This window comes from Oryzias latipes, chromosome 15 (genome assembly GCF_053564925.1).
Source record: "Oryzias latipes strain Hd-rR chromosome 15, Olatipes_Hd-rR_3.1".
Lineage (NCBI taxonomy): Eukaryota > Metazoa > Chordata > Actinopteri > Beloniformes > Adrianichthyidae > Oryzias > Oryzias latipes.
The window spans coordinates 21,246,196-21,273,360 of NC_136251.1; the positions used below are offsets into that span (position 1 = coordinate 21,246,196).

General features: G+C 38.2%; 1 protein-coding gene across 7 annotated transcripts in view; it reads right to left on the bottom strand.

Annotated features, from left to right (window-relative positions):
- Window positions 1-27,165, bottom strand: part of adam12b (ADAM metallopeptidase domain 12b) — an 83,166-nt gene that overhangs the window by 13,944 nt on the left and 42,057 nt on the right. For all 7 annotated transcript variants that reach the window (XM_078932470.1, XM_078932474.1, XM_078932472.1 and 4 more), the window contains 10 exons: window positions 26,690-26,761; window positions 26,199-26,368; window positions 25,048-25,132; window positions 22,913-23,061; window positions 10,295-10,472; window positions 6,102-6,191; window positions 3,942-4,137; window positions 3,750-3,858; window positions 3,143-3,341; window positions 367-444 (listed from right to left, as the gene is read on the bottom strand). In XM_078932470.1, coding sequence (XP_078788596.1) covers window positions 367-444; window positions 3,143-3,341; window positions 3,750-3,858; window positions 3,942-4,137; window positions 6,102-6,191; window positions 10,295-10,472; window positions 22,913-23,061; window positions 25,048-25,132; window positions 26,199-26,368; window positions 26,690-26,761 — 1,326 coding nt within the window. The remainder of the gene's footprint in view (window positions 1-366; window positions 445-3,142; window positions 3,342-3,749; window positions 3,859-3,941; window positions 4,138-6,101; window positions 6,192-10,294; window positions 10,473-22,912; window positions 23,062-25,047; window positions 25,133-26,198; window positions 26,369-26,689; window positions 26,762-27,165) is intronic.

Genomic DNA, 27,165 nt, shown 5'->3' on the forward strand with positions numbered 1-27,165 from the left:
TAAAGTAAATAAAACATAAAAGCATCCCTGGCTGAATTATTGATGGGAGATGCTATGAGAAAAAAAGGTGATCATTTCAGAGCAGGTGTGTTGCAACAGCTTTCACATCCTAAACAATGTGGGTAATTGTGGTTGATTCAACCTCGGCTGCACAATATAGGCTGATTAACAAGCCGCTGCTGTAATTCATCGGCTGTTGCTCTGCTAATAATTGGAATTACAGATCAGGGAGGTGGCTGCCTCTGTTTTGCCGGTCAAACCGTGTATGGGTAAGTGCAGAGTCCTTAAAGGCTCCTCGCAGTGTTCCACAAGCTGCACTGCATAAATTAACAATAAACACTGAGCTAAAAGGCAGTTTGCACTCACCCCACGTCCGTTGCACTTCCCGGAGCACTCATGCACACCGAACACGCTGACGTTCTGGCACTGCCGGTTCAGACACACCTATGAAAGCAAAAGCACCAGTAAACATCTCAAAAAGGACTCAACTTGGGAGTTTGGAAAACATTTATCACTGGATAAATGATCTAGTTTTATACACAAAGAGAGAAAAATGGGTCATGCTTGTCGTGAAGTGTAAAATAAAGATGGAGACCATGCCTAGATTTATGAAAGGGAGTGTTCAGTTCCAAAGACTGTAATCATGTAACCTTAGAGTTTAAACAATTGTTTTTTAGAACCATTAGTAAAAGAGGGAAAAACACACACAAAAAACTTTTTACCCTGCTTTTTTCGACAAAAAAAAGCCTAAGACAAAAAAAAAGGAGAAACTGTTGCATTTAGGTTGAAAATTGCATTTAGGAAAGCATTTAAATCCTCCAGTTGCAGTCAAATTTTAGGGCATGAACTCAATGCACTGATTGCTGGAGAAAACACACAACCTTTCTGAGAAGAGCAGGACCAGTGACGCCCACCGTCACACCATTAAAAACTGTCCAGTAATGAGTGGCAAAAGCTTGTGACCTGGCTGTAGCGAAGAGACAATGTGATCTGGCTGACAGTGTGCAGAAGTATGGCATGAAACATGCTTGGCACCAATGCTAGCATCTTAAAAAAGATTGTAAAACATGACAATAACTTTTAAAAACCTTGATGAATAACTCCATGGGTACTTTGCTCATAAAATAGTTCACCACTTCCGTTTGTTAGGTTGTTTATGGTGCATCAAAAGTGCAACCAAATGTCTTCGAGTTGGGTGTCAGATCATGTGTATTAAAAATGAATGTGTTTAAATACTTAAAAACTAGAAATGTTTGACCACAACCAGCCCCTCTAATGCTCAGTCTACTGTTAACGACATACACATTTTAAGAGCTGAACCCACAACTGCAAAGGGTTTGGAAAACATCTGCTATGTCTAAAAAGGAGATAAAATCTCTTAAGAAGAAGCAGGCTGTAGTTTGAGGCGGTGTGTAAATTAAGTATGATGTAATATAATGATCAGTTTTAAACTAAGCAGCAGAGAAAGTAAGAATGGGTTATTTTGATGTGGATTCTTAGCAACTTTCTACAAGCAAGTATGACAGGAGACAGCAGCATAGACGCCAATATGCAATTAAACATTAAATCATCCGATGACGTTTTTTTATGTTTCAGATATTAAGAAGAAAGTATAAGAAATTGCAATGTAATACTTTTTAAATGAATGACAAATATCTAAATTGTTGTTAGCATAGTTGTTATATGATGCAGTTCATAATAATAATTTGAATTAAACATTAGTTGGGATCAATTATTTGTACACTGGGTTCATGAAATTTTGCTATCTTAACTTCTGTGTAAGGCAAATTGTTAATCCAATCATCCACATTCATTACAAAATTCTTTCAAAATAAAATAAATTGACTACATTTTATTGGAAAATACTATTTGTATTGAGAGATGGTAGGTTTATTTTACTATGACGTAAAAACAACCAAGTGTATCACAGCGGAAAGCCCACTTGTGATGGCAGCAAAAACTGATCAAACCATAATTGCAGTCCAATGTGTGGAAAGACTTTGCAACACATGTGACCATACAGTGTGGTAGAATTGTCTAATAATGCTCTGTTTTTATTATTTTGATGTGGAAAAACAAAAGTAGGTTGAACTCTATGAAATAAAAATGTGAATGGATTTGCCATCAATTCCTCTTTACTTGTTTGTTTGTACACATATTTCATTTACACTTAATTATCTTCCAAGAAATACACGGAATCTGAAAAACGTTACGATTCAGTACCAGGTATTTATCTCTGAGTCACACTGGTTGAAGTTTTGGCTAAAGATGTCCTGGATCGATTTTAGGTCAGTGAATCGGATCAAATTGGATCGTTCAAAAATGAACCAATAGACCATGAATTGTATCAGCAACCAGAAATTATTATATGAATCGAATCATTGTTCAAATGAATCGTTACATTGGAAACTGATCACTACAATTGGAACCAGTGCTGCTTTAATTGACCATATTTGAAGGAGTAAATGCCGGCTATCCTTTCTGTTCTGCAGATACTGTAGCTCAATGGTTCTTGACAATTTTTAGACTGGATTTCGAGGTACATTGTGGGCGGTTCACTTTTTCTGTCATTAATCGTTAGTTCTAGTTATTGTTTGGTTAGGTTAATCAGGTTGCTGCTTCCTTAGATTTGGTGTTTCATGTGTGTTTTAAGATGGCACCATAAGAGCTGGCCAGATGTGAGGCAGGTGGGCCACTATTTTCAGGAGGGCCAGAACAAAGTCTCTTATTAAAAAAACAGTAACATTGTACACACTCATGCATCATGAGAAATCTAACAAGACTTTTTGGAATAGGAACCATATCACTTAAAGGCTTTTTAGTAGAGTGGATACGATCCACTTCTTTAGACAAGAATTCAAAATTACATTTTGACCAGTTTGTCAATTTTTTGAATAGGACCACATGTTTCAACAGAAATAGACTTTCTTGTAAACAACACCTAGTGGTTACTTAGTCAATTCGAGTGTCTTATTTCAAACCTACTTCAATCCGGAAGTCACATAATTCCATTCTAGTTGTCAAGTCTTGCATAAAAAGCTTTTATTAAAATGCTATTAACACTTGACTGTGCATAAATTAAACTTATGATTTAATTGTAGACGACATTATTAACATTAAATCGCACAAGATGACCACTTACCATTCCATCTCCACACTTTGTTCCAGCCAGAACAAGTCCAGGGTCTGGCATGTCATCGCCAAGGTAAACATGCGTCCCTCGACACAGAATACGGCCCCCTTCTTGGAGTGGGATATTGGTCTCAATAGACACAGCATTTGTTCCGATAACTGGCCGGTTGGCTCCATCCTGACACTGAATTTTACCACATTTCGCATCCCTGCATACAGCGCACACATGCAAATGCAAAAATCAGACAGCAAATGCTAGCCTGTCAAATGTAGAGACAGATGAAAGTTGAAGGGCGGCAGAGTTTTCCTTCGCTGAGACTAATACATCAATTAACAAAGAAAGATTAGAGAGTTAACCCCGAGGGGAAACATCCATGCAACAATTAGATGACAAGATAGCGTGAAATGATTCATGAAAAGTTTCTTAGCAAGTAATTAGCTGCAATCTTTCTCAATTTATGTTTATAATCATGTAAACTTTTGTTTGAAGACAACATGGCAAATGTTATCAACTTAATGATGATTGCTAATGACTGCTACTTAAAGCTAATTAGATGTGATTTGCACATTAATTTCCCTGCACTTCTGCAATGCTCAGAGTAGCAGCCAAGTTTTACCTTGCATCACATTTGGCAAAGGAGCCTTTGGAGTCTTTCCCACAGTTCCCATAAGGATCCCCTGCAGAGTTGACTCTCTCAAAGCAAATCCCAGGTGCAGGCTTTGCTCCTGCAAATTTATGGTGAGCAGAGGAAAAAAAAAAAGTCACCAAAATGCAGAAAGAACATAATTACAAAAAACTTCTGCTATACCTGTTCCCCACAGGGTGATGCATTGCTGCTCGTGGGTTTGACAGATGCCGTTGTAGCAGTAGCCCTCAACGTTGTGGCAGGCGTGTCCATCATGCAGATAAACATTGGCTGGGCAGTGAGGGTTGGCACCAGTACAGAACTCTGGCAAGTCACATGAGTTACTGGACTCTCGGCACAGGGTGCCAGCCGGCTTGAGCTGTAAATACAAACGCAGCTCTCAGACCCAAAACCTCCAGTGCTGCAGGGTTCTTCACTTAACATTTTCACAATAATTCTGTCATATCTCTATGATGGAGTATTAGGGCCTTCAAAAAAATACATTCATAGTACAAAAATCTACAAGAATAAAGTTAAAATTTTCTGGAGTAAAAAAGTCAATATTTTAGAGGACTAAAATGATTATTTAATAAATTATAAATAGAAAAATTTACGAGATTTAAGTAATAAATTAATCAGTGAAAAGTCTGTTTACCAAAAAAACTACAACAAAAAAACTAAGCCATTCCATGTTTCGTAATGAAATACTGCACACCCACCTTTATTTTCGAAAAAGCATGTTTTTTTTTCCTTGTGAAATTACATATTTTTTTCCTCATAATATTATAAGATATAAGAATGTATTCTTGTAGAATTATGATTTTTTTAATCATACTATTACGAGTTTATTCTTAGAAAATTACTACTATTTTGTCGTAATTTTATGCATTTATTCTCGTAAAATAGCTATTGTTTTCTCTCAAAATTTGTTCTTGTAAATGTTTGACTTTTTTTCCCTCATACTTTCACGACTTTATTCTCATATATTGATTTCTCTTTTATGGTGGCCTTAATACTCTGTCTAACTTTCCATGCAAACATGACAGCACACTTAAAAATAAAAGCAGTTCCACTATGGAGATGCCTGACATCTGCTGTGTTTACAAGAAAGTAAAAAGCCATTTCGTTGCCACCAAAGTGGTAGAAACTGGGATTCTGCCTGATACTACATATGTAAAAGGGACGTTTTCTGCTATTGCAACTGTTATAAAGTTTATACCATGTTCAATAATCACCTGCATTAGAGACAGAGAGCAAAACAAATCATCTTTATTCAATTTCACACGTCACGACCTCTTCAATAGAGAGTATTTTATGAGTTTAGTCTTTCTGTGTTTAGCGGGATTCTGAACAGTTTGGGTTGTAGCTTTCTTTTTTATCCTTTTAATAAAAGAATCTGCATAAAAACTTTAAAAATGTTGCCTTCTTAAACTTTTTGCATCACAGCTGGGTGCAGTCTTTTACTTTCCCTTTTATTCCTACTGCTAAATTTAAACAGATGAAATGATAGAAAAGTACTCACTGTTTAACTAATTATTTTGTTTATCTTTTTATTTTCACAGAAAGTTATAATAAAATTTAATAACCAGGTATTTACAGGTCAAAGATTTTAGTAAAAAAATAGGTTGTTTCCTAATAAACCAACATTTACAACCAATAAGATAAACTAAACTTTATTAGAATTCAAAGTTGAAAGGTTGATTTAGATAGAAAAGAGACTTTCTTTTTAATTTGCCTAATAGAAATCCATCAAGTGAAACTTTTTAGTCACCAAACCTCCTCTACTCAGCATAAATTACCCCATGCTATTTGCAATTTCTATTTTTTCACTGACTGAGGACAAAACAAAGCAGTTTTCAAGAGATAACAAAATTCATTTCAGATTGCAGCGATGCAGAAAGACTGCTAACATATATGGAAAACGTAAACCTAAGGCCTAAATATGAAAATACTGTTAAAAATAGGATCTAGGAAGAGTGCTTTCTGATTGTTAGGCAAAATACCTTCAAACAAAAACATAGAAGCAAAAATGTTCACAATATGTAAATGATACTTAAAGTCTGTCAGCAAGCTCAAATGTTTCTGCAAGCTCTATAAAAATAAATGACTAAAAATCAGTGCTTCTCCTTTACGTCATAGTGTTTAGCAAAAGATGGCAAAGTTTTGTTTCTTTAACTAAAGAAAACTCAAAACCTGCTGACGTAGGTTCAAAGAAACTTCTGAAATTTCATCAAACACAGATGCATAAGGCTCTCAAAAAGGGGTTAAAATACTTTGTGTAATCTGGTACGACATCTTTAGGAAAAGCTTGAGAACTGGAACCATGCCCCCACTAAAACTTACCTTGCAGTCGTCACAACATTGTCCATGAGCGCACACGGCGTCTCCCTTTAGGGTGCATGTGGTGGCATTGCAACAGGGGTTCATGCATTCCTGGAATAAAATGAGATCATAAAACATGAAATTAGCTGGACTCAACCAGAGATTTGGTAATCTTTTGACTAGTTCTTTTTAGAAACAGACTACCGGTAAGTAAAACGGCGCACAGTTCTTGTTAAGAGTTCCATTTCCTAATTTGGATATTGATGACAGAAGACGTTAATTGAAGGTTGTGTGTTTGAATTTTGAATATTTAAAAATGAGCAGGGAATATGAGAAATATGCAAAAAATGTTTTAGGAAAGAGGAGAAAACATCAATTTTCCTCTCTGTGACATACTGATAACAATACAGTAGTGTCAATCATTTGTACATTCAAAACTTTACAGTGTAATGTGATGATTTCAAACATGCAATCATTGAAAGCGTGAGTGGATGTTAATAAATCCCCCCCCAAAATTTGATAGTTACATGAGAATAATGACAGGACAAGTGAACTATTATGAGTCATTTGTTCTCAGAAGGCTAGTAGTGACAATGGAATGTATAACATTCTCGAGCCACAAAAATGTACTTTGATATTTAGTGCGTCTGTGAGAAAGCTATCATAAAAGTCTCCACATAAATCTAGTTTCTAGATCTGCGTACCCCGCAGCATTTTTCACTTGAAGATTGATCTATTGAATTTTTTTAAAGAGCTTTCAACTGATTCAAAATCCTGCTTCCAAAGATGTTGTAGTAACTGAAAGGGAACATATATCACAGGACTCTAGGTAAAACTTCACTTGTTTGGGCAACTTTCATACCAAGAAATATATTTTAAAATACTTCTTTTCTCATAAAATACTCACCATGTCTTTTTTTTCATCCCTAAAAGAGCTTTAGGTCCAAGATGGCAGTACCGGTATTTCTTATTTTTTGTACTTTCCAAAAACAGAATAAGAAGCCTTCAGCTATTCAGCACTTCTCCGATAAAAACAGGGCTCTCTACTTCCCTTTTTGAAGCAAATTTGGATTTTTAAGGCTAGAATGAAAACTTTCCTTTGGTTGAAAGGGACTGAGAGCCATAGCAGGCTGTTTTATGGCAAGACTGCCATCCTAGGATGTAGTGGACATCGTTCCCAGCTGTGCTGGGGATATAGTTCCCCTTTGCTCTTTGCATTGAACTCAATTTCTTTGGTTTTGTTTTCCTAAAGCAGTCTGTTCATTTCTGAAGTTCCACTTCTTAAACAGCAGTTAATTTTGACTCAGACCGAGTCGGACCAATCACTGCATACTGACAATTTCTGATTCTAACGTGACAACGTCCGTATTGTGAAAAAATGGAATTTCAATGGAGCCGGAAGTCAGTTTTTTTTTGGGGATGACATCACGCTCACACAGTCCAGTACTACTATACAGTCTAGTGATTGAAACTAGGGGATCTAGTGAAACTGAAGACGGCTCTCATTATGTATAAAGCCAGGTACAACTTATTTCCAATAAACTTGAACAGCAAATGTTCAAAGACAGAGACGGGAGTTTCAATCTAAGAAAACAACTGAATTTCAAAAAGCAGCGAATTTGCACTACAAATAAGAAAATGTGTTTATTAAATTGTGGTGTGGATTTATGGAACGGATTGGATGAAGGTTTAAAACAAAGCAAAAGTTTACAAATAGAAGTTTCAAATATAAAAGTTTCAAAATAACCTACGACAAGTCACTAATAGAACTTTATGAGCCCAGAAATGATTCATAAAACAAAAAATGTCACTTTTGCACAGTTGCCATGCAGAATTGTACCGTGATTGTTTTGTTCATATCTGTAAATAGAAATATGAGCATCATCAGGTGTTGTGAAAAGGGGTGCAACAGACAAGATTTCTCTTCAAGCGCACTGTATTGTTTTATGTCTTTTTAAACCACTGTGTTGATTTTTCATTTTTTTTGTGTTTGAAATAAAAAAAGAAACTGAAACTGAAACAGTCAATAATCATAACACATGGGCTATTATGACTTTTCTTAAGCTTGTTTACTCTCCTTAACTAAAATGAATATAAATTGCATGTGCATTTATAATATATTAGACTATGTCTGTGAATCTTGGAAGAGGTGTTTAACTGCCGGAGATAACTCATCAGCTTTATGCAGTGGTGTGACAAAAACTATGAATATTGTCGTTTGTTGCTTATGCATTGTTACTCATTCCTGCCGTATGACTGTCACCGTTTACGCCCCAGTCCTGACGCAAGTCTTTTGTTTGCAGAGGACAGAAAAAGCTGCTTTCATCCCAAATTCTAAGTGCGCAAGCAGATCAAACAAGCTGTGTGCTCAAACCAAGGAGGTCACAGTGGGAACACAGCACAAACAGAGCAGGCAAATATAAATTATACAGTTGATTTGTTGCTGTTCAAACACAATGGCTCTGCTTAAATACCACCCAGCTCCATTAAAAAGAAGCTTTACGCTAACTCTGCATGCCCAGACGCTCCAACACAACATGGAGGTTTTAATAAAAAATTCACTCAAATTTACGAGTGATGTAAACAAGTAGTAGAAGATTGTGTGTCTTAGCAGCTCATCAAAAGCAGCCGAGTGTTGACTCCTCTCAAGAGAAACTGATCACATCACATCAACTTCAGGAAAATCTCCTTATTAAAATTTGATTCTTAAATCAATGTTTGAAGCCTTTTTTACCCAAAAGCCAGACATCGTGATCTCCAAATGTAACAACATTTGCAAATAAATGCTATACGAATAATTAGTCTGCAGCTTTATTTTAAATCTGCCTGATATATATTTAAGAAAAAAAAGGAAAAAAACTTTGTATCTTTTCAAAGGTTGTAGCTATAAGTTATAAATATAAATTAGACTGTTGCAAACTTTTCTGTGCCAAGAAAAGACAGTGAGGGGAATTGGGAAAATCTAAACCTGGGTTTAATAAAGCTTGTGATAATTAAATGCAGGAATGTCCCCGTCTACAGAGATTTGCAGTTTTATAATTTGGCAAATTTTAAGAGATTTTTTCCCCTCTCCTCCTTTCAGTTCATTACTCAAGTTTTTGAAGAGTTACTTTGATGAAAAAATGTTCTGGAAAACCTTAAACAATATTTTCTTGTTTTATTTTTCAAAAAGAAATTGGGGTTGACTCTAATACAACATACTTTAATACTACAATACTGCATACAAAATGCAAGGGCATTGAACGCGCATTGAAAGTCGAACCAGTTGAACTTTGACAAATCAGGGACTTGAATTTGGTAGTGATGGATGGGTAGTGTCCTGTGGTTTGTGCCTGGTACAAATGATATGACACCAAGTCTTTCATAAATACGGTAGGACAAGAATTGGGAAAGAAAAAGCCTGGAGCCAGATTCATAAGATTTGCACCGCTTTGACATTTCATGCAAAGCCACTTATGACTGTGAGTAAATGCGCTAGGATTCGGTAGCGACAGTCCAATGTGAACAGCATCTGCTAAAAGAAGAAGGCGCCAAAAGCATGTTATTGTGAATGTAGCATACTGCAGGTCTCTCAGCTTCATCTGAGTGTGGTGTGTGTGTGGATTCTCAGGTCACGTAGTCTGTTACACACGGATGAGAAAAGGACGTGTGCATGAATGTGTGCACTGGAATGAGTCCAATGGCTTGTTTCAGATTTGACCCAATTACACCATTGCGTGTTTGCTCTGTTGCACAGTTGGACAGTGGTTTGATTAATGAGGCTTCAACAAAGATGTGACATTACCGTGGCAACCTGCTGGGGCAAGGTGTAATGTAAAAAGAATAAAAGAAAAACATTTCTCTTTTGAAACTCTCTGCCTTATAAAACCCAATTCTTTTTATTTGTTTCGGCACACAATCCCTTTAGAGCTTTTGATCCACGGAAAAAGTGGCAAAAACCATCTTCTGTAATTTTTAAAGTCTTTCAGTGAAGCTTGTTAAACTCTTAAAAGGCGCTAACCTTAGTTTTGTTAGGACATGTGTTTGCTTCATTTATTTCTAAACTATTTTTTCTTTTTCTTCCTAAAAATAATAATGGGGTAAACAACCTTCAAGGGTTTTGTTTTTGCACCGGGTTAAAAGAAAAAATCTATTTTATTTACTTCTGTGTTTTGTCAAATATGGTTCACTCCATTGGAGCAGATAAGTGTGAAGGTTTCTTCTGTTCACTTTACCTCCGGCTCCCCACAGTCGCATTCCTCTCCTTCTTCCACGTACCCGTTGCCACACTTCTGCCCTCCATAGAGCACTTTAACCTCCGGCATGTTGTACAAACACATACCCACACCTTTCTCCAGACTGGCTGCAAGATCCTTTTTGCTACACGTGCTAAACACTTTTGGAAATGGATATCTGCAAGAAAAAGAGAGAGAAAAAAGAAAAAGGAATTATTTTGTTGAATGAGAGCATTTAAACAATATCATCCAAACACCAAAACATGTTTGATCTGGTAGTTTTAAAGCTCTTTTACACCAATTTTATGTTCTATTGCTACTGCACAAGCTCTAGTTTAATGGATATCTGAGCCTAAACAATACAAAACCACCTCCAACAGTCAAAGGAGACATTTTCAAGAAGCATATCACGGTTGGAGAGGAACAATTTAAGTAACAGACTGAGGGAAGTGTGTAATTTTAAAGGAAAATGACTTCTGTCTGAGCGTAGAGCAAAGACAAGTCTGAAAGCATCTAATTTCTTCTGCAAAAATTTCATATTCAAGGTACTACCTACCTGAAGTGCTGACTACAATGTAATTTAGAAAAGGAGGAAATTGAATTTCAAATCAAAAGAGAAAAAGTTATGGTTTGAAAGATGAGACATTGTGATATGGCAAAAAGCTGCAGGGAATGACCTCGCTCTTAGAGAGGAGACACATCAGAGTGTGGAAGGAAAGAACAAAACCTAATTTGCAGATGAGTGGAATGAAAAGATGGAACACCAGAAGACTTTCTCTGCAGTGGAGGAACTTGCAAACTGGACTAAATAGTGTTTGCAGACTTCTAAACAGCCAGAAATGGCCCAGCTACCGAAGGAAAAGGTAACAAAGGATTGACTAACTTTGGACAAAAACAACTAAGAGATAACAAAGGCTTCCTATCCTGAGTAATTAGGAACTCCACGGTATCACTGTGAGGTCCGTCAATGACTGCAAAGTCTGAAATCCGAGATCGATGCACCTCCGACACCTCTGATCCCTCTTTCAGATTCAGAAGTGGATCAGTATTTCCAGTATGAAACAAACATTAAGGTCAGCATTTTTGTGTAAAGAATATTTATTGACATTTTTATATTTTATTTATTTTTACATTAAACTAGAAAATCAAATGTCCAAACTCATCTAAACGATGAGTCTCAGTCGTGTAAAAATAAGGATTTAATGTGATGATAAAAAGTAACCAGGACCGTTTAAAAATCAATATTATCAATGGTCATATTCAGTTTTACCTTGTGATGGTATGAAGCGTAGCTATTTACAATACTAGGTGACACATTTATTTTAAAAGTTACTCCTATTTGAAATCTAGATTTGCTACTGCTCTAAAACCTCTTTCCTTTGGAGGAAACTCAAGTTGTAGAACGTGCCCTACTATAAAACAGTGTTTGAAAGCACAGTAAAGATTTTTGTGCTTCCTGTTTACTGAGAAACTGAAGCTGGCTGAACCTTTGTCGGACCAAATGTCCTCAAAAGAGGCTGTAGCGGATTTTGGGGATGGGAGAGGGGGTGCTAGCAAACAGGATTGTAGGCATGGCACAGAGATATGGAGCTGGCTCAGGATCACTGAAAAGCTTGAGTTGAGACTGGAACATGTCAAAGACATACATGTGAGACGATAGACAGAGGACTTCAGATGCATCGAGGCATGACGACTGTGAAGCTTGAGGCTTGACAGGGCAGATTTGTGAATTTCAAAATGACAAAAAAACACATTTGTGGTTCCTGCTGTTGGACGGAGATGGACAGACGGAATGTGTAATGCTTTGCTTTTGCCTAAGGGGGATTTGGCTGCGGGAGCTACATGGATATTTCACTGCTGTTAGTTGACTATAGTAAAGGCTCCTCCTGAGGGGACTGGAGATAACGGTGGACGCATTCACTGGAAAGGAAATCCATTTTTCCCCCAAATGAAAGCAGATTTCCAAAGTACACAGAAAAAACATCCTCTCCTAACAGCCACCTTTGGTTGAAAGTAGAGGCTCCAAATCTCTTAAAAAAAGAAATCACCTTTAAATGTGGGCTGCTTTCATCTTCTACTGACCAAAAGCCAATCAAACCATGTATGTCCATTCATCTCAACTCATATAATCCACTCTTAATCCTTGTGTCCAATCCCACACACACACACATGCATGCACACACATACACACACACACACACACACAAAAGTTTGTGGTTTTGTGTGGAGAGAAATCAAGGACAGAGTGTGCAGATCAAACGACTGCACACCAAGGTTATTGTACTACTATAGTAGGGAATGCAGCTGATAAGAAAACACAAGTTTGCTGCAGCAAATGCCAATGGAGAGCCACTAAGAGGTAAACAGTCTGTCCTTACTAAACCTTAATAGAGAAAGCTGTGACAGCTGCATTTCTTTAGGGACAAAAATACGCTTTCACAGGGTTGACTCTCGTAGGAAGCCCTGGCAAGATCAGTAGCATAAATATGTGTTAAAAGCAACATGAATTTCATGCCATCAGTATGCATCCTGCTACACTCCGCTTGAAGCAGAGGCAAAAAGACAACACGTCTCTTTAGGGAAACTGATTTTTTGCATGCCACTAACTTACTTTCTACATTGCATGACTTAAGAAAACATTTCATCATATCTCAACAGTTTACAGGGTTATCCTATTACGGCGGCATTCGTTCACATTCATTACTAAATTATTCCTTTAAGGCCTACCACAGTTTCTGCAATAGGATGAAATAGAGATGATATGTAGTAACAGATGTAAGTCACAAAAACAAAACTCACACAATCTAAGACGGGGATGAGGATCAGTTACAGCTAGTTAGAATGTGCTTGAATAAGTAGAATGAGCCTTTTGAAGCCGTCACTGTTAGCAATCTGTGTTAAACTAAAGTCAGCACGCCTATGTTGCACATCCATATTATAATTGACAGTCCTCCAGGTAACAGCTTGCGTGCACGATATGAGACATAGATTCAGTATCGGTCAGACCGGGTGTCCAGAGAAGCTGCGCAGGTATTTTCCGTCGCCTGCTGCCTACAGCTCTTCTTAAAGGTTATGAGGAGAAAAATCACTGCTAGACGCAGAAGAATGCAAATCAGAGACTTTAAAGTTGTTATGCCTTCAGCTAGATATCTATGATTGTCGGCAGAAAATTGGAAAGGCACTAATATGCACAGAAAAAGAGCCAGCATAAGTGTTGAATGTGATGTGAATCACAAAATCAGTCAATGCAAAAAACATACCAAAGATCAACTACAAATAATAAAAAAAAATAAAAAAAATAATGTCTTAGCAATCAAACAAGATTTCAGAAACCAAAACACGCTAATAAAAAAATTAGAAGGATTTAAAACTGAAACGTTTCTAGAAATCAAAAGGAAATGTTAAAAACAAAACACAATAAACATACTAAAAAGCATCACCTATTGAATGATGATGTTCAGCATCACTTCACGTCAAATAACTTTCAGTTGAAAGATGGAAAACATAATCATCCAATCAACGATGTTTCATAATGCCTACCCTTTGAGGTTTCGGTAAAAAAACAAAAAAACCAAAAAAATTCGGAATACAATAATAATTTCCATTAATCAAAATGAAAAGCTAAAAAATGAAACACAATAGGAAGCTGGAAATCGTTGTAACTATGAGACATCACTGTTTCAGGTTGCTATTTGTTCATCATTTCTACTGAAAGTTATTTGGCATGAAGTGATACTGGATTTGGTCTGTACTAATTATCAAACGTTTTTTTTTTTTTTTTTTTTTTTTTGATGATGTCAATGATTTTTGACATTTGAGTTTTTTCAAATACGATTGCAATATCTGCATTATAAAAAAGGTTTTCTGAATAGTACAGAGCATATCCAGTATCACTTCATGAAAAATAATACATAACTGTGTTTTGGTTATTAAAATTTCATTTTTCTTTCTACAAATTATTATTATTTTTTTTTTTTCTTTATTAATTTCAATCATGTTTGAAAATCTTTGGTGTTGGACCGGACGGAAAAGGAAAGAGGGGAAGAAGAGAGAGGGACGGTAGAGAGAGGGGGGGTAGGGGGTGATAATAGGAGGGGAAGGGGGATAAGACCATGAAGCAGCATAGAGCAGACAGGTTTACTGGTTGTTTATCGTTACGGTACGGTTCAAATGTAGTACAAAAAGGGCGGGGCCTGTTCACACACACTCAAATATTATCAACACACCTGCTAGCCGCAAAAATGTCCACATGTCAACATGCACACAAAACAGATAGTGTTCACGAACGCATACCTATGCCTTTAAACCAACTAGTGTGAAATCTTTCATTCATTCAATCATGCAAACTATTAGTGCAAAGGTGAGCTAACACCTGTGCTCAGGTGAGTGTTTATGTTCTTCTAAAATGGATGGTGGAATGTGAAAAGAAGGAGGAGGAGCGCCCAGCCACCCCCACACCCATACCCCCGCCGCAGCAGCAGCGGCAGCCGGAATTCCCCCAACGCCACACGGGAACAGGCAGGGAACAACCGCCCCCCGGGCGACCAAGACCGCCACCCAGGCCAGGGCCAGCAGGACCGCCGCGAGGCCCCCAGAGCCAGAGAGCAGGGAGGCGCAGAGGGAAAGAGAGCGCCGCCCCAGCCCAGCCAGGAAAGCAGCCCCCCGCCGCGCCGGAAGAGCCCAACGCAGGGCCCCACCGGAGAGGAACGCCCACAGCCCCAGACAAGCACCCCACCACCACCCAGGAGTTCCGGGCATCCCCCCGCCCCGACCCCAGGTACGAGCCAGGACCCCCCAAGGGAGACCCGCTCCGCACTCCAGGCAGCCACCCACCCGGCCCACGGTTGGTCCAGGTAGGAGCAAGGCAGGGGCCCGCCGCCCCCGCCCAGGAGGGGGGAACCCCGGGGAAAAAAGGGCGGCCCACAAGGGATGTTATAAATATGGCCCGACCAGGCTAATTATCAAACGTTTAATAGTATGCAGACACTGAAAACACATCTAGAAAAACTGAGCGTCATAAATCAAACGTCATCATCCAATCATTGATGTCACACAGTACCTACCTTTTGCAGTTTCTTATTGTGTTTCATTTTTTAACATTCCATTTTGATTTCTGGAAATTACTTTATGTGAAATATTTCTTTTTTATTTCATTTTAATGTTTTGGAATTGTGTGATGGTTTCTAGAATTTTATTTTGATTTATAACATGTAATATTGTTATTTACCTTTTGTTTAGCTTTTTAATTGTTGTCATGATCTTTATTTTATTTTATTTTTATGTTGAGTCATTCATTAGTGTGGTTTGCACTTTAGGGCCAAAGTACACAACAGTGGAGATAAAGAGAATTTCAGCGTGAAGGAACTGAAATAAATGCGATTTAAAATCAAAACAATGACCCCCTTTTCTTGTGGTATCGCATTCAACCACCAACCTCCGCAGGAATAGCTCTGGGCCATGTGCAACAGTTTGCAGCAGATCCACAGTCCAATGTGTGCATCATCACAGCTGAGCCACAAAGCTGCCCTGCTGTCCAGAAAATTAGTTGAGCAGAAAGTGAACGTTTCCCTGGATAATATCGGTCTGAAGCCTGCCGCCCCCCCATAAGGGTTGTGTGCTGAGGTGGAACTAATTTGGCTGTGCTCAACAGTCACACAGAAATCGCATTGCTCAAACCTGCTCCCGTCTGTTGTGATTGTTTGAAAGGACGTTGTACCATTTTTGTAGTGAGTAATCTATCTTTATCTCTTCAGAACTCTGATTTCCCTCAATAAAACAAAAGGGATAAAAATTCAGCCGACTTCCTGAAATTAAAAAGAACAACTCATCATTTCCACTAAATCAACTGTCAAAGTTTAAACTGTAACAAAGACTTCACTAGTCTGAATTTTCAGAGCGCAACCGGCAAAAAAAATCAAAAAATATCAACCCAGTATTGCTTTCTGTTGTAAAAGTATCTTAAAAAGTGAGAAATTACTGAAGAGTCTCAAATCACAGAAGAGATATTTGTATCAAGTTTGGCCAAAGAAATACCCTAGAAATCTGATCCCACGTTATTCCTAATGCTACCTGACTACAAGCAGTCTCCACATGATGCAAACTGGCTTGGTTTTCTGTGCAACATGAGTAATCATGGTTGTTCAGCTGAAGTGCGCGCTACAAAGAAGGGACAAAAGGGAGATACTTTATTAACACAATATAAGGGTTAAGAAGGAGATTTAAACTAAGAAAAACAGCATATATTGCTCAAAAAGCCTATTAATTTATGACCATGTTTCATTTAAAATAATGATAAATTAGAGTTTGTGTTTGAACTCTAATGTTGTAATGATTGAAGCTGTTTTGTTTTAAATTTTGTTCTCTACCGGAACACATTGACACTTATTTAGCTTGAATAACCTATAGGAGGAATCTAAAGAACATGCCAACTGGTCAATCTGACGTAAGACTCAGCGATGATTTTTCTTCTGCGCTGTTGTCAGTTGTTCCTATTTATTTAAAAAACAAAGAATATATCGCATATAAGTCGCACCTGAGTATAAGTCGCAGCCCCGGCCAAAATATGCAAAAAAAAACAAAAACAAAACACAACTTTTACTTTAAGTTTATTAATGAAATGATTTCAGTTTCTGTCAATTCGAGTTTCATGAGTCTTCAATTAGCACCTTTCCTAAAATCAAAACAATCTAAAAGTTCATTCATTCATCTTCTAATCCGTTTGTTCCCTTTCGAGGTTACGGGGCTGCCGCAGCATATCTTGGCCATTTGCGAGCGGAGGCAGGGGACACCCTGGACAGTTCTGCAGTCTCACAGGGCCACAATCACACACACTCACATCCACACATATGGACAATTTAGAGTAACCAATTAACCTATGAAGCCTAGGAAGCCGGAGTCCCCGGAGGAAACCCACGCATGCATGGGGAGAACATGCAAACTCCACACAGAAAGGTCCCTCATTGGTGTTTTGTTTCAGGTCCCCCAGCTAGGACTTGAACCAGGGGGCTTCTTGCTGTGAGCGCTAACCACTGCACCACTGTCCATCTAAAAAGTTGATTATGCAAAAAAGAAATGTATGAACGTCTGACGCATCTATCAGCATCTATCAGCATTTAACAGTGTTTGGATGCACAAAATAAAAAATACCTGAAAAAAAATAAGTACTGTGTCATTTTCTTAGACATAGTTTCTGCAGAGTGGCACTAGTTCTTTAGAAATTTGCCTCTGTGTTGTGGTGGTGGTGGAGGGCATTGGCGCTAAGTGAGCCTACATACATTTCCCATCATCTCTTTGTTTACACCCTCTCCTGCAAGTTTACAGCTCATCACAACCCCAACCTAACATTACTGGTGCAACAAAATGGATCTAGTCGTCTACAAGTGGATACATCAGAATGGAGTGGAGTAGGGAGCTTGTGGCTTGTCGTTGTAGCTTCTATTTTCTCATTTACATGCTTTTTTCAACTGCATTTTTTAATTTGCAACTGATTCACAATGATTTGAATTAGGAAATACTCAGAAATGCAGTTTTAAGCCTAAATTTATTTATAAATGCCTTACATCATGAGAAAAATGCTACAAGAACATGTTAAAAACACCAAAAACATGATTTTCATGGAAGTTAGTCTTTTAAGCCTTATAAATATTAAGGTTTAGGTAACAAAAGTGTTTGCAGGCTACCACCCTGACGTCAGACTCCCCTGCTGTCCAAAAAAGATTCACTACAGACTGACAAGCATTTAGTCTATGCTAAGCTGGAGAGACACGCTTGACCTTTCAGCAAATGTCAGACTGCAACATCGGTAGAGGATAAAACAAAGGAGAGAGAGAGAAAAAAACAAATACGGCAAATTTACTGCTAACATTTACCAGCTCCAATCGTAACCAGGCCCCCTGCTTCACGTAATGGCATCTTCTGCCTCCTCCCTTACTGTTTAAAAAAAAAAAAAAAAAGTAACAAGGGACACAACCTCCCCTGTATCACACTGACAAATCATAATCACATGTCATTGTAAAGTCTAAACCTGTTTTTGCTGCAGTTATCATTTAAGCCAAACGGGCAGAAACAGAAGGGAAGTGTTTGTAATTTCAAAAATACATTCCCACTTTCAAACCTGCACATAAATAGTTTCTGTATACCGCCACTCAAGTTCTCTCCCCTGTGTTAAGAATTTTTTTCCATGCAATGATTACTTCATAGTCATCTTTCTAAGGTTTGCCTCTCAATCCCACCACTATTACTACAGAGTTTCTCTTCCTGTATTGCCACCGAGAGATAAAAGCCAAATGTAAGAATATCTCCCTTGCACTGCCCCTTAATGGAGCCATAAAGCACCTCTACAGATTTCTCTGTGTGTGTTTTGGTCCTGATTGCAGCTGGCATTGTCACTGATAATCACATCATTTAGATGCAGCCTGTTCTTTCCTACATTAGCAAGTCTGAGCTCATAGTATGGAAAGGAGGCAGTCAAACAACACGAGCGGTACATCTATGAACTGAACATCCTGGTGACATGTAGACTGAGGGTCAAAGGAGCTGCTGATATAAAACTTTCAATAGAAAAAATACTCCAGATATCTGACATGGGAAATAGGTTTTGGGTTTGTTTGTGAAATGTGTAAACAGTTCTGTAAACAGGAAAAAGTGAATTTGGGCTGATCGTTCAGGAAACTCAATTTAGGAGATAACAGACAGAGTTAAGCTTAGACTTCGCCTAAGTTTATAGACTCTTTTCTATTTGAAAATGTCCCTAGGAACTGTGGTAAAATAAACTTCCTTCTATGAACATTGTGGCTCAAAGCTGATTTCATCAAGACATAAATATCTACCAAATCTTAGCTGAACTTTCACCTTTACAAATCCTATCCTCTGAGGATTAGTGCCTCTATAGCAGGGGTCGGGAACCTATGGCTCGCGAGCCATATATGGCTCTTTTGATGGTCACATGTGGCTCGCAGACAAATCTTTAATTATAGTTTTTTTTTTCATTAGACCAGTCCTTCTCGGGCGCGATGCGATGCCAGAGGCGCGCAGTAGTAGCAGTGCTTAGAGAGAGAAATCTACGCCAGCGCTATCAGTTACTATTATCTATTATTTCACAGAGTTTGTACCAGCTGGAAACCTTTGAATTGACGTGCCTAAAACTGCGCGCTCCCGTCTCTGAGAAAGAGCGCGCAGATGCGGGGACGGGATGTGTGAGGGAGAAAGCAGAGGGTGGGGGTGAGGGGTTGTGGGGACAGCAGGTGAATCGCGCAGGGATTATAAAAACGTAAAACCCGCTGCCTGTCACCCACTGCGGCGTGTGAGTGTGTGTTTGGCTCCCCGTCTGCATGTGAGCAGTCTGTCTCACATCTACAGAACATTCAGACCTACGATCACGTTTAAAGTCTCAACGCCTGCATGAAGCAGAAACTCAGCACGTATCAACCAGACTAGACCATCAGCAAAAATACCACGAGAAATACTCATCATTTATTAGCAACAGAATAACAATGTTATTAAAAAGAATCCACAGACTTATTGTACTTTAAAAATGTTGAAATTAAATCAAATGCACACATTCATTTGTATATTTAGTTTTAAACAAATTGTCGCGGACTGAGTTGGATGGCTGTTGGGCCGCGTTAAAAGTTCTGGAGTTCATTGAACGCGTCAAGCAGAGATCTGATTGGCTCTCAGTTCTGTCGCTCAGCCTGTTGTTAGGGAGTTTGGACCAATGGGGTTCAGCTATGGGCCGAATAAGGGAAATGGGAGGGCTGCAGCGGTAGCAGGGGAATATAAAGTTGGGAGAAGCGCTCTCGTCTCGGCGGGAGAGATTCAGGAGTTGCTGAATTAATTGAAGGGCGTTTGTTGTGGTCTGCAGTAATCGGAATAAAGAACTTTAAAAGAGGTTAAGTCTCCGTGCCTCAGTGTGGGGAAGGGACACTACATTATTGTATGGCTCTTTCGAAATTACATTTCAAAATATGTGGCATTTATGGCTCTCTTGGCCAAAAAGGTTCCCGACCCCTGCTCTATAGGATATGTCAGTTGTTACCCAGTGTTCTGCTCAGTTCCTTTCAGTTTTCAATTATAACAGCTATCAGTTGATGAAATCCTCAATATGTAGGTCTGTGGTGTTCTGTTAGTCATTCCTTCTTGTTTCAGGGTTTTTCAGTATGGTTCAGTCAGGATTTTCATGTTTAGGCTTACTGCGGTGGCAAAAGAAAGCGATGTATATTTGCTGATCGTCACGATGGGTTAAATAAAGCATGACTTCAGAAAGAAAGTTCACCTTTTACCGCTTCTTTTTTCCGGATGATGAATCGAAAGTTTGTTTTAAAGAAGCCAGCGCAGTGGTTCTCATCCCTCCATCCATCCATTCATTCATCTTCTAAACCTGTTTTGTGTCTGGGGTCAGAGGGCTGCCAGAGCCTTACCCCGCCACTCGTGGGCGAATGCAGGGGAGATCCTGGACAGGTTGCCAGTCTGGCGCAGGACCACAAATCACACACCCATGCACTCACATTTACACCTAGGGACCAATGAAGCATGTTTTTGGTATTGAACATTTAAGCTACATGAGCTTCCTTTTTAGGTACGCATTATCACCGTAGAAAATCAGTTTTTAATCCACACCCAGCAGCCAATCAGAATATAGTATTATAGAATGTAGTATAGAGTATTCACCTGGACCATAGAATAAAACAACGTAAAGCAAGAGAATGAAACTAAAGACATTGAACTAGCAGTAGAGCCAAAAACTTTGCCTGGTTTTTTGGACCCAAAATATAAATTATTCACTCTACAGGTTAAATTCAAATGACATGATGTTAAAACAATAACAGTTTTAAGTTTTTTCACATTGTGAACTAAACAGGATTGGTAAAATTAACTGAACTAAAATGTGGTACAGGTTGACACATAATATGCAAATAAAAAACAAACCTCGCCATTATGATTCTCCTAGCAGCACACTCCTAACATGACTGCAGCAGTGCTTTTCTCTTCATTAAGGCATTACTTGTTTGTTTTACCACCACATCACCAGCCTTTCATTGCTTCAGTTCTTTCTCCTTTCTAATGCTGCCTTTTGTTCTAAATCATTCTCTCTGCTTACACTGGCCATTAAAATACCCCCCCCCCCTAATGCAGTTTAAATGAGTTACTGGAGACAAAATCTATAGTCTCATTCTGTGTTAAAAAAAATACAAACCCAAGTTGAGCTTGACTTAATTTAGGGCTTTCGTGGAAAGTATATAATGGTATAAGGTGGGGTAGTCTTTGTCTGATAGATTATCAAAAAGTGCAAAAGCCATTCTGGGTGGATTATGACTGAATGATACATTTCTCAAGTGATACGGGACCAATGAGGATTAACAATCCAAGGCTTTTCTTGTTTTTTATTTCTTCTTGACAGTGCTGCTGAATTCCTCCTGACCATATTCATATGCAGCTAACTGGACTTGCCATTGGACACCAGACCAAGGGCAAAATCTGCTACTGTGATCGGGGTTCACCTTATCTGCTAGCGGTAAAGTAACAGACAGAGTCCATCACTTGCAGCAGCTCTGTTATCTCAGCGACCCAGGCAACATGAGCAGAATGCTGCAGCAGCTGCTTTGGTCTTAGGCCAGTGTGTGTGTCTGAGTGTGTGTCTTCTTGTGCTTTTTACTTTACGTCATCACATAAACAAAAGGCCTGAGGAACATAAGCTGTTAGAAAACATATAGAGGTGGTTTTTTAAAATATCTATAAACTAAATTGGGTGTAATTATTTACAAAATTTAATACATTGCTTTTTAGCTAATGCTTTTATGCCACAGATTCAAATAGCTAAAAACATCTAATTCAATCTGTTTTAAGACCCACTCAAATGGAAATTGTGTTTTTAGCATGTTTTTGTGGCATTTTTCTCTTAAGGTAGAACATATATAAAGAAAATTAAGATTTCATTAATAACCCCTCTTGTTAAAGTAAAATATGTCCAACACAAGAGGCCCTCAGCTCTCATCTGTCTGCCTAGCTGTTGGACAGGACAAGTAAAAAAAAAAAAAAAAAAAAAATTAGATTTCATTTGCATTTCTGAGTATTTCTTTATTCAAATCACCGTGAATCAGGAGCAGAAGAAAACATTTTATTAGAAAAAACTTGTAGCTGTGACACGGGTGCCACAATCGGCAGGCCACAAGCTCCCTGCTCCGCTCCATTCTGTTGCATCCACTTGCAGACAATTTGATCCGTGTACGTTTTCGTTCTCCTCATCTGAGCTAGTATCTGGCTCAAAACTATATGGTTGGTCTCTAATACTGTTAGCCATTTTTTGTTGCACTGGCGGGCTTACTCCATTCCAACAGTTCCACCCTAAACTCAAAGGTGAATTTAAATGAACTCCTGCTTTTTGATTAGGCATGATCTGAATTAAAAGATCCCTGGGGACGCTTTTGCAAAAGATCAAAAAATTATTGGAGTGGAACTTTAAAACAATAATAGAACAATTGATGTAAAATATTAAAATAGCATCAGATATTTTTCTTCTATTTTTTAATAATATTCTATAAGAAATTCTTGGTTTTACTTTTCTTTTAGTCACGTTGGAGTTTTTGTGTATACTTAAGAAAAAGCATATCAAAATCTCACCCTGTCGAGGGAGTCATGATACAGCCTCCACGGTCCACCGTCATCCTGCAGCCACAGCCACGTTCTGGGGTATCGTGGTTCATACCAAAATTGTGTCCCAGCTCGTGTGCCAAAGTCACAGCTGCGCCCAGTGGATTATCAGAGTGATCCTGAAAGAAAACACACAGATGTTCCAACTACAGTCAAATTTAATCCAATCGAATGTATCAAGCAATTGATACGTCATTGTATGAATGTAGAACTGATGATTGTAATGTTTTTGTGCATTATTCTTATTTGATTGCTTGAAATAAACCATGTTAAAAAAAATCAAATCAAAATTGACAAAGGTGTAATAAAAAGGTAAACTGTAGTGTTGTAAGTATACTTCTTCCTTGTTCTTGTTAATGACCATTCTAGTCTAACTATAGTTGCTTCAAGTGCAGTCAGGTACTGTAGATTTGTTTGACTGAAAATTTGGCAAGACTACTGGTCTTCACCTGGCATGCTACTACATTCACACCCTGCTCTGAAAAATGGGTTCAAGCGAACCCTTCCAAAACAGTCTATATAAATGTTCGTATATGTTCGTTCGTAAGGTTGAGATTTTCTTTTTTTGGGCTCTACGTACAAAACATGAATGTGTGGGTGACACTGGAAATGCAACAAAATATATTGAAAACAAAAGTCACTAATAATTGTGACAATACATTCACCTAGAAAAAGATTTTTTTTTGATAAATAACATTAAAGAATCCAGCATTTACAATGCAGCAGAGTTGAAACAGAAGACATACATTAAAAGTGTGTGCACGGAAAAGCCATTTCCATCTTACAGTTATTGATGCTGTATATAGGGTGGCACATTGGCTGAATAATAGCTGAATACAGTTTTAAGTACATGAATGATTCAGAAATTCTAATATGGGTTATCGCAAAAGAGACCACCCACACATGACGGTATATCTTACTGTGGCTCTCTGCCACGTCCATGAGAAAATCACAGGCTTCCTCTGAAAGCGAGGTCATCTGTCAAAGTTGAGGACAAGCTGAGCCACTTCCTGCTCTGATTAAAGAGCAGCGTCAAGGGAGGCAGAGTCCATGTTCTAAAGGGAAAAGGATGGGAAAATTCTCCATCTACTACTGTTTATGAGTTCATGGTAATTGCAAGTTAAGTACTTGGAGTTTGAAATATTACCAGCTGAAATCAAACTCTGTGGAGATGTAGTTTAACTTTAAGAAAGCAGGAAAGTAAACATAAAAATCCAATAGTCAGGAAAGCTTAAAGCATCATTTTTTTTTCTGAGTGAAACAATTTTGTAATGGTGTCAAAAAGTATTTACAAAGCGACTCAAAGACCTAATAGGCAGATTTGAGGTGGGACACATGGCCCAATGTGGTTTGAAAAAACAGATAATCTCATCTGACCTCCCTCTCACTGCTCATTAGGCCCTTTAATCTTGAGCCAGAGCATCTGCTCTTTACAAGCATCACTGAGGAAGACAAACATCTGGAGAAGCCTGATCACAGCAGTGGGCAGCAGAAAATGCAAATGTTAATGAGGACAACACGTCTATCCTGGGATATAATGGTATTGGGAATGAAAGGCACTTTAGACTTCCCATTCACCATGTGGAGTAAATTTAATGCTGGGGGTGAGGCGGAGTTATTAAAAACATATGTCTTTTGACTCAAATGTGCGCTTTTTCTAAGAACTGAAACAAATCAGCCGATTTGTATTCGAAAGCTGTGACCTTTTCTATATAGCTGCGTGCCCCCACCCAACCCCTTTCAAACCCCCCGAGGCAGCAAAGCTACATACAATATGATGCAAGCGATCATAACACTCATTCAACCTACCGTGGACAGCTGTGAAAGTGTCTGTGTGTGTCATCAGTCACTCTGGACGTACACTTTCACACTTTGCTTGTGTGTTTTTAAGGTAAAGAGACCAGAGGCACAAACACCATTCCTTTAAGATAGATTTGAAGACAGACAGGTCTGTAAGCCGCCTTCCAGCAAACACTAAGACACCTTTCACATGGAAATCACATATGGGTTGTGTTAGAATGCTGGATCCGGAAAATGTCCTCTCCTGCAATCAAACTACGGTGAGGAAGAGGAGGGTGGGAGGAGTGAGAAGGCTTACTACTCACCATGACGATACCTCCAGACTGTTCCACAGTGCACATGCTCATAATGGGTGCCATTCCGATTGTGGTACCCTGGAAGTAAACCCCACTGCAAAGCCAAAAAGCATTGGGATCAAAACACTAAAGCAAAGAAAACCATAAAAGTGATAAGGGTTATGGGAAGTGTCGGCTCTGCATTTACCACTGTCACATAATTAATATTTTACCATGTAAAAATATGACAACTTTTAATTTAGCAGAATGTGATTTGGAAAAAAAAAAACACAAGTTCCAAAAAAAAATCTAAAGAAAACTAATTATTTTTGATGATTTTGACAACAAAAACTGCCTTTTTTAAAACACAAAGGTAATAGATGTGGCAGTGGTAATGAAGGGAACTCAGAAAATTAATTTGCTTTTTATAACTCAACTGTTTATGAAATGTTCTTTTTAAAGTCCAACCAGATTAATGATCTGTCATTTTTGATGTACCATCAAATGAATTTTGCTCATAAATGAATCAAAACAAGAGAAATGTTTGTTTCTGATTTCAAATAGACTGATAGAAGAGAAACTGATGTGGCTTTCTTGAAACCACATATTCTGCCATGTAAATAAATCCAATAAATAAAGAAATTCAGTTGTTTGTATTTCTAATTTTGTCCACTTTAAGCATATTCAAGCAACTCGTAGCATCTCTTGCATAAAGAAATGCCTGTAAAAGATTAAAAAGCTGTGTGATAAAAATAAATACAGCAAGGAAAGCTCATTTTTAATACAAATGGTAAAAAGGTGATAAAAATGTAGAAAAAATAAAAAAAATGGGTAAATTAATGTATTTTTGAATTTTGGAAGTTATGGATTAGAAACAAAGCTCTGTGATTGGTGGTCTGTGGTTTGTACGGTCTGAAAGCAGCTGTGAGGAACTTTAGCAGATCCTTGTGGCCATAAACAAGTGCATATTGAAAATAAATAGATGAATGAAGATTTGGGAAACAAATTCATTCAAACATTTGTACAGTTCCGATGAAAACAGCTTTTTCAAAGCTTACATGACTTTGTCTTTTCCACTCAGGTTAACAATAACAATAATAATAAAGTTTAACTTAATCCGAGGATTCCTTTTAGATAGATCTGTTAAGGTTTTAATTTCCTGTGTCACTTAAAATGCCCACCTGATGAGCTGAGCATTGTCATGAGGCCTCTGGGGCAGCAGCTTCACTTTTCTCCAGTCCAGGAATTCATGCAAAGTGTTGAAGGGATCTTGAGAGACGGGACATTTATCCGAGTCGCTCCAAACCTCCAGACCCACCAGAGCCACCCTGATGTTCAGCGCTCTGTAGAACTGTACAAGAACACGATATGCTCAAAAGATTTTTTTTAATAGAAATAAAAAGGTTGAAAAATAGTCAAACTAATTAGCAAAGCTCTTTTTTCATTAATAATGTATTTTTTAATGAATAAAGTGTTCATATATATGTGTTCATAATATGCGTCCTCTGTTTTATATCCTCAGAGTAATTCCATGTGTCTTTAAGGTCTCAGGCAGCTGCTTTAGTGGGAAATTGAAATATCGGACAGTAATCCCATTAATCATTTCTGCCAACATTACCTCTGTTTTAAAGCAGTCATTAATCTCCTTTGCAAAGAGAAGAGTATTCTTTACCTTGTCCACATAATTTGCAATCTCTGCCAGTCTCTGTTTAACTTTCTCCAAGTCTCTTCCCTGTTTCTGAAACTGGATAAAAAAAAGATTCAGTAGAAGAAAAAAATCAAACCATTTGAAAAGCACCTATAGGTTTAAAAAACTAAAGACAGGTATGGCAGCTATTCGTTTGAATGCCTGCTAACATAATCGGAGGCAATATGTTTATCTGTGTGGGGTTGGGTGTCAAGCTGCGACCATCTGGATCTTGAAAAATCTGGTGTTGAAAAAGACAAATAGCATTGCTGTAGGGAACAGGTGCAATGGAAGATAAAACAGCCCCAAAAGCTTTGGATCCGATCTGCGGTGAGGTCTAATCAAGCATTTTCACCCAATACTTTTCTACCTGCTTGGGTGCTTAATTTCTAATCTGACCTGGGCAACATTACAGCTCAGATTGCTACTACCTTTTCAATAATTCTTAAAAAAGAAGTATC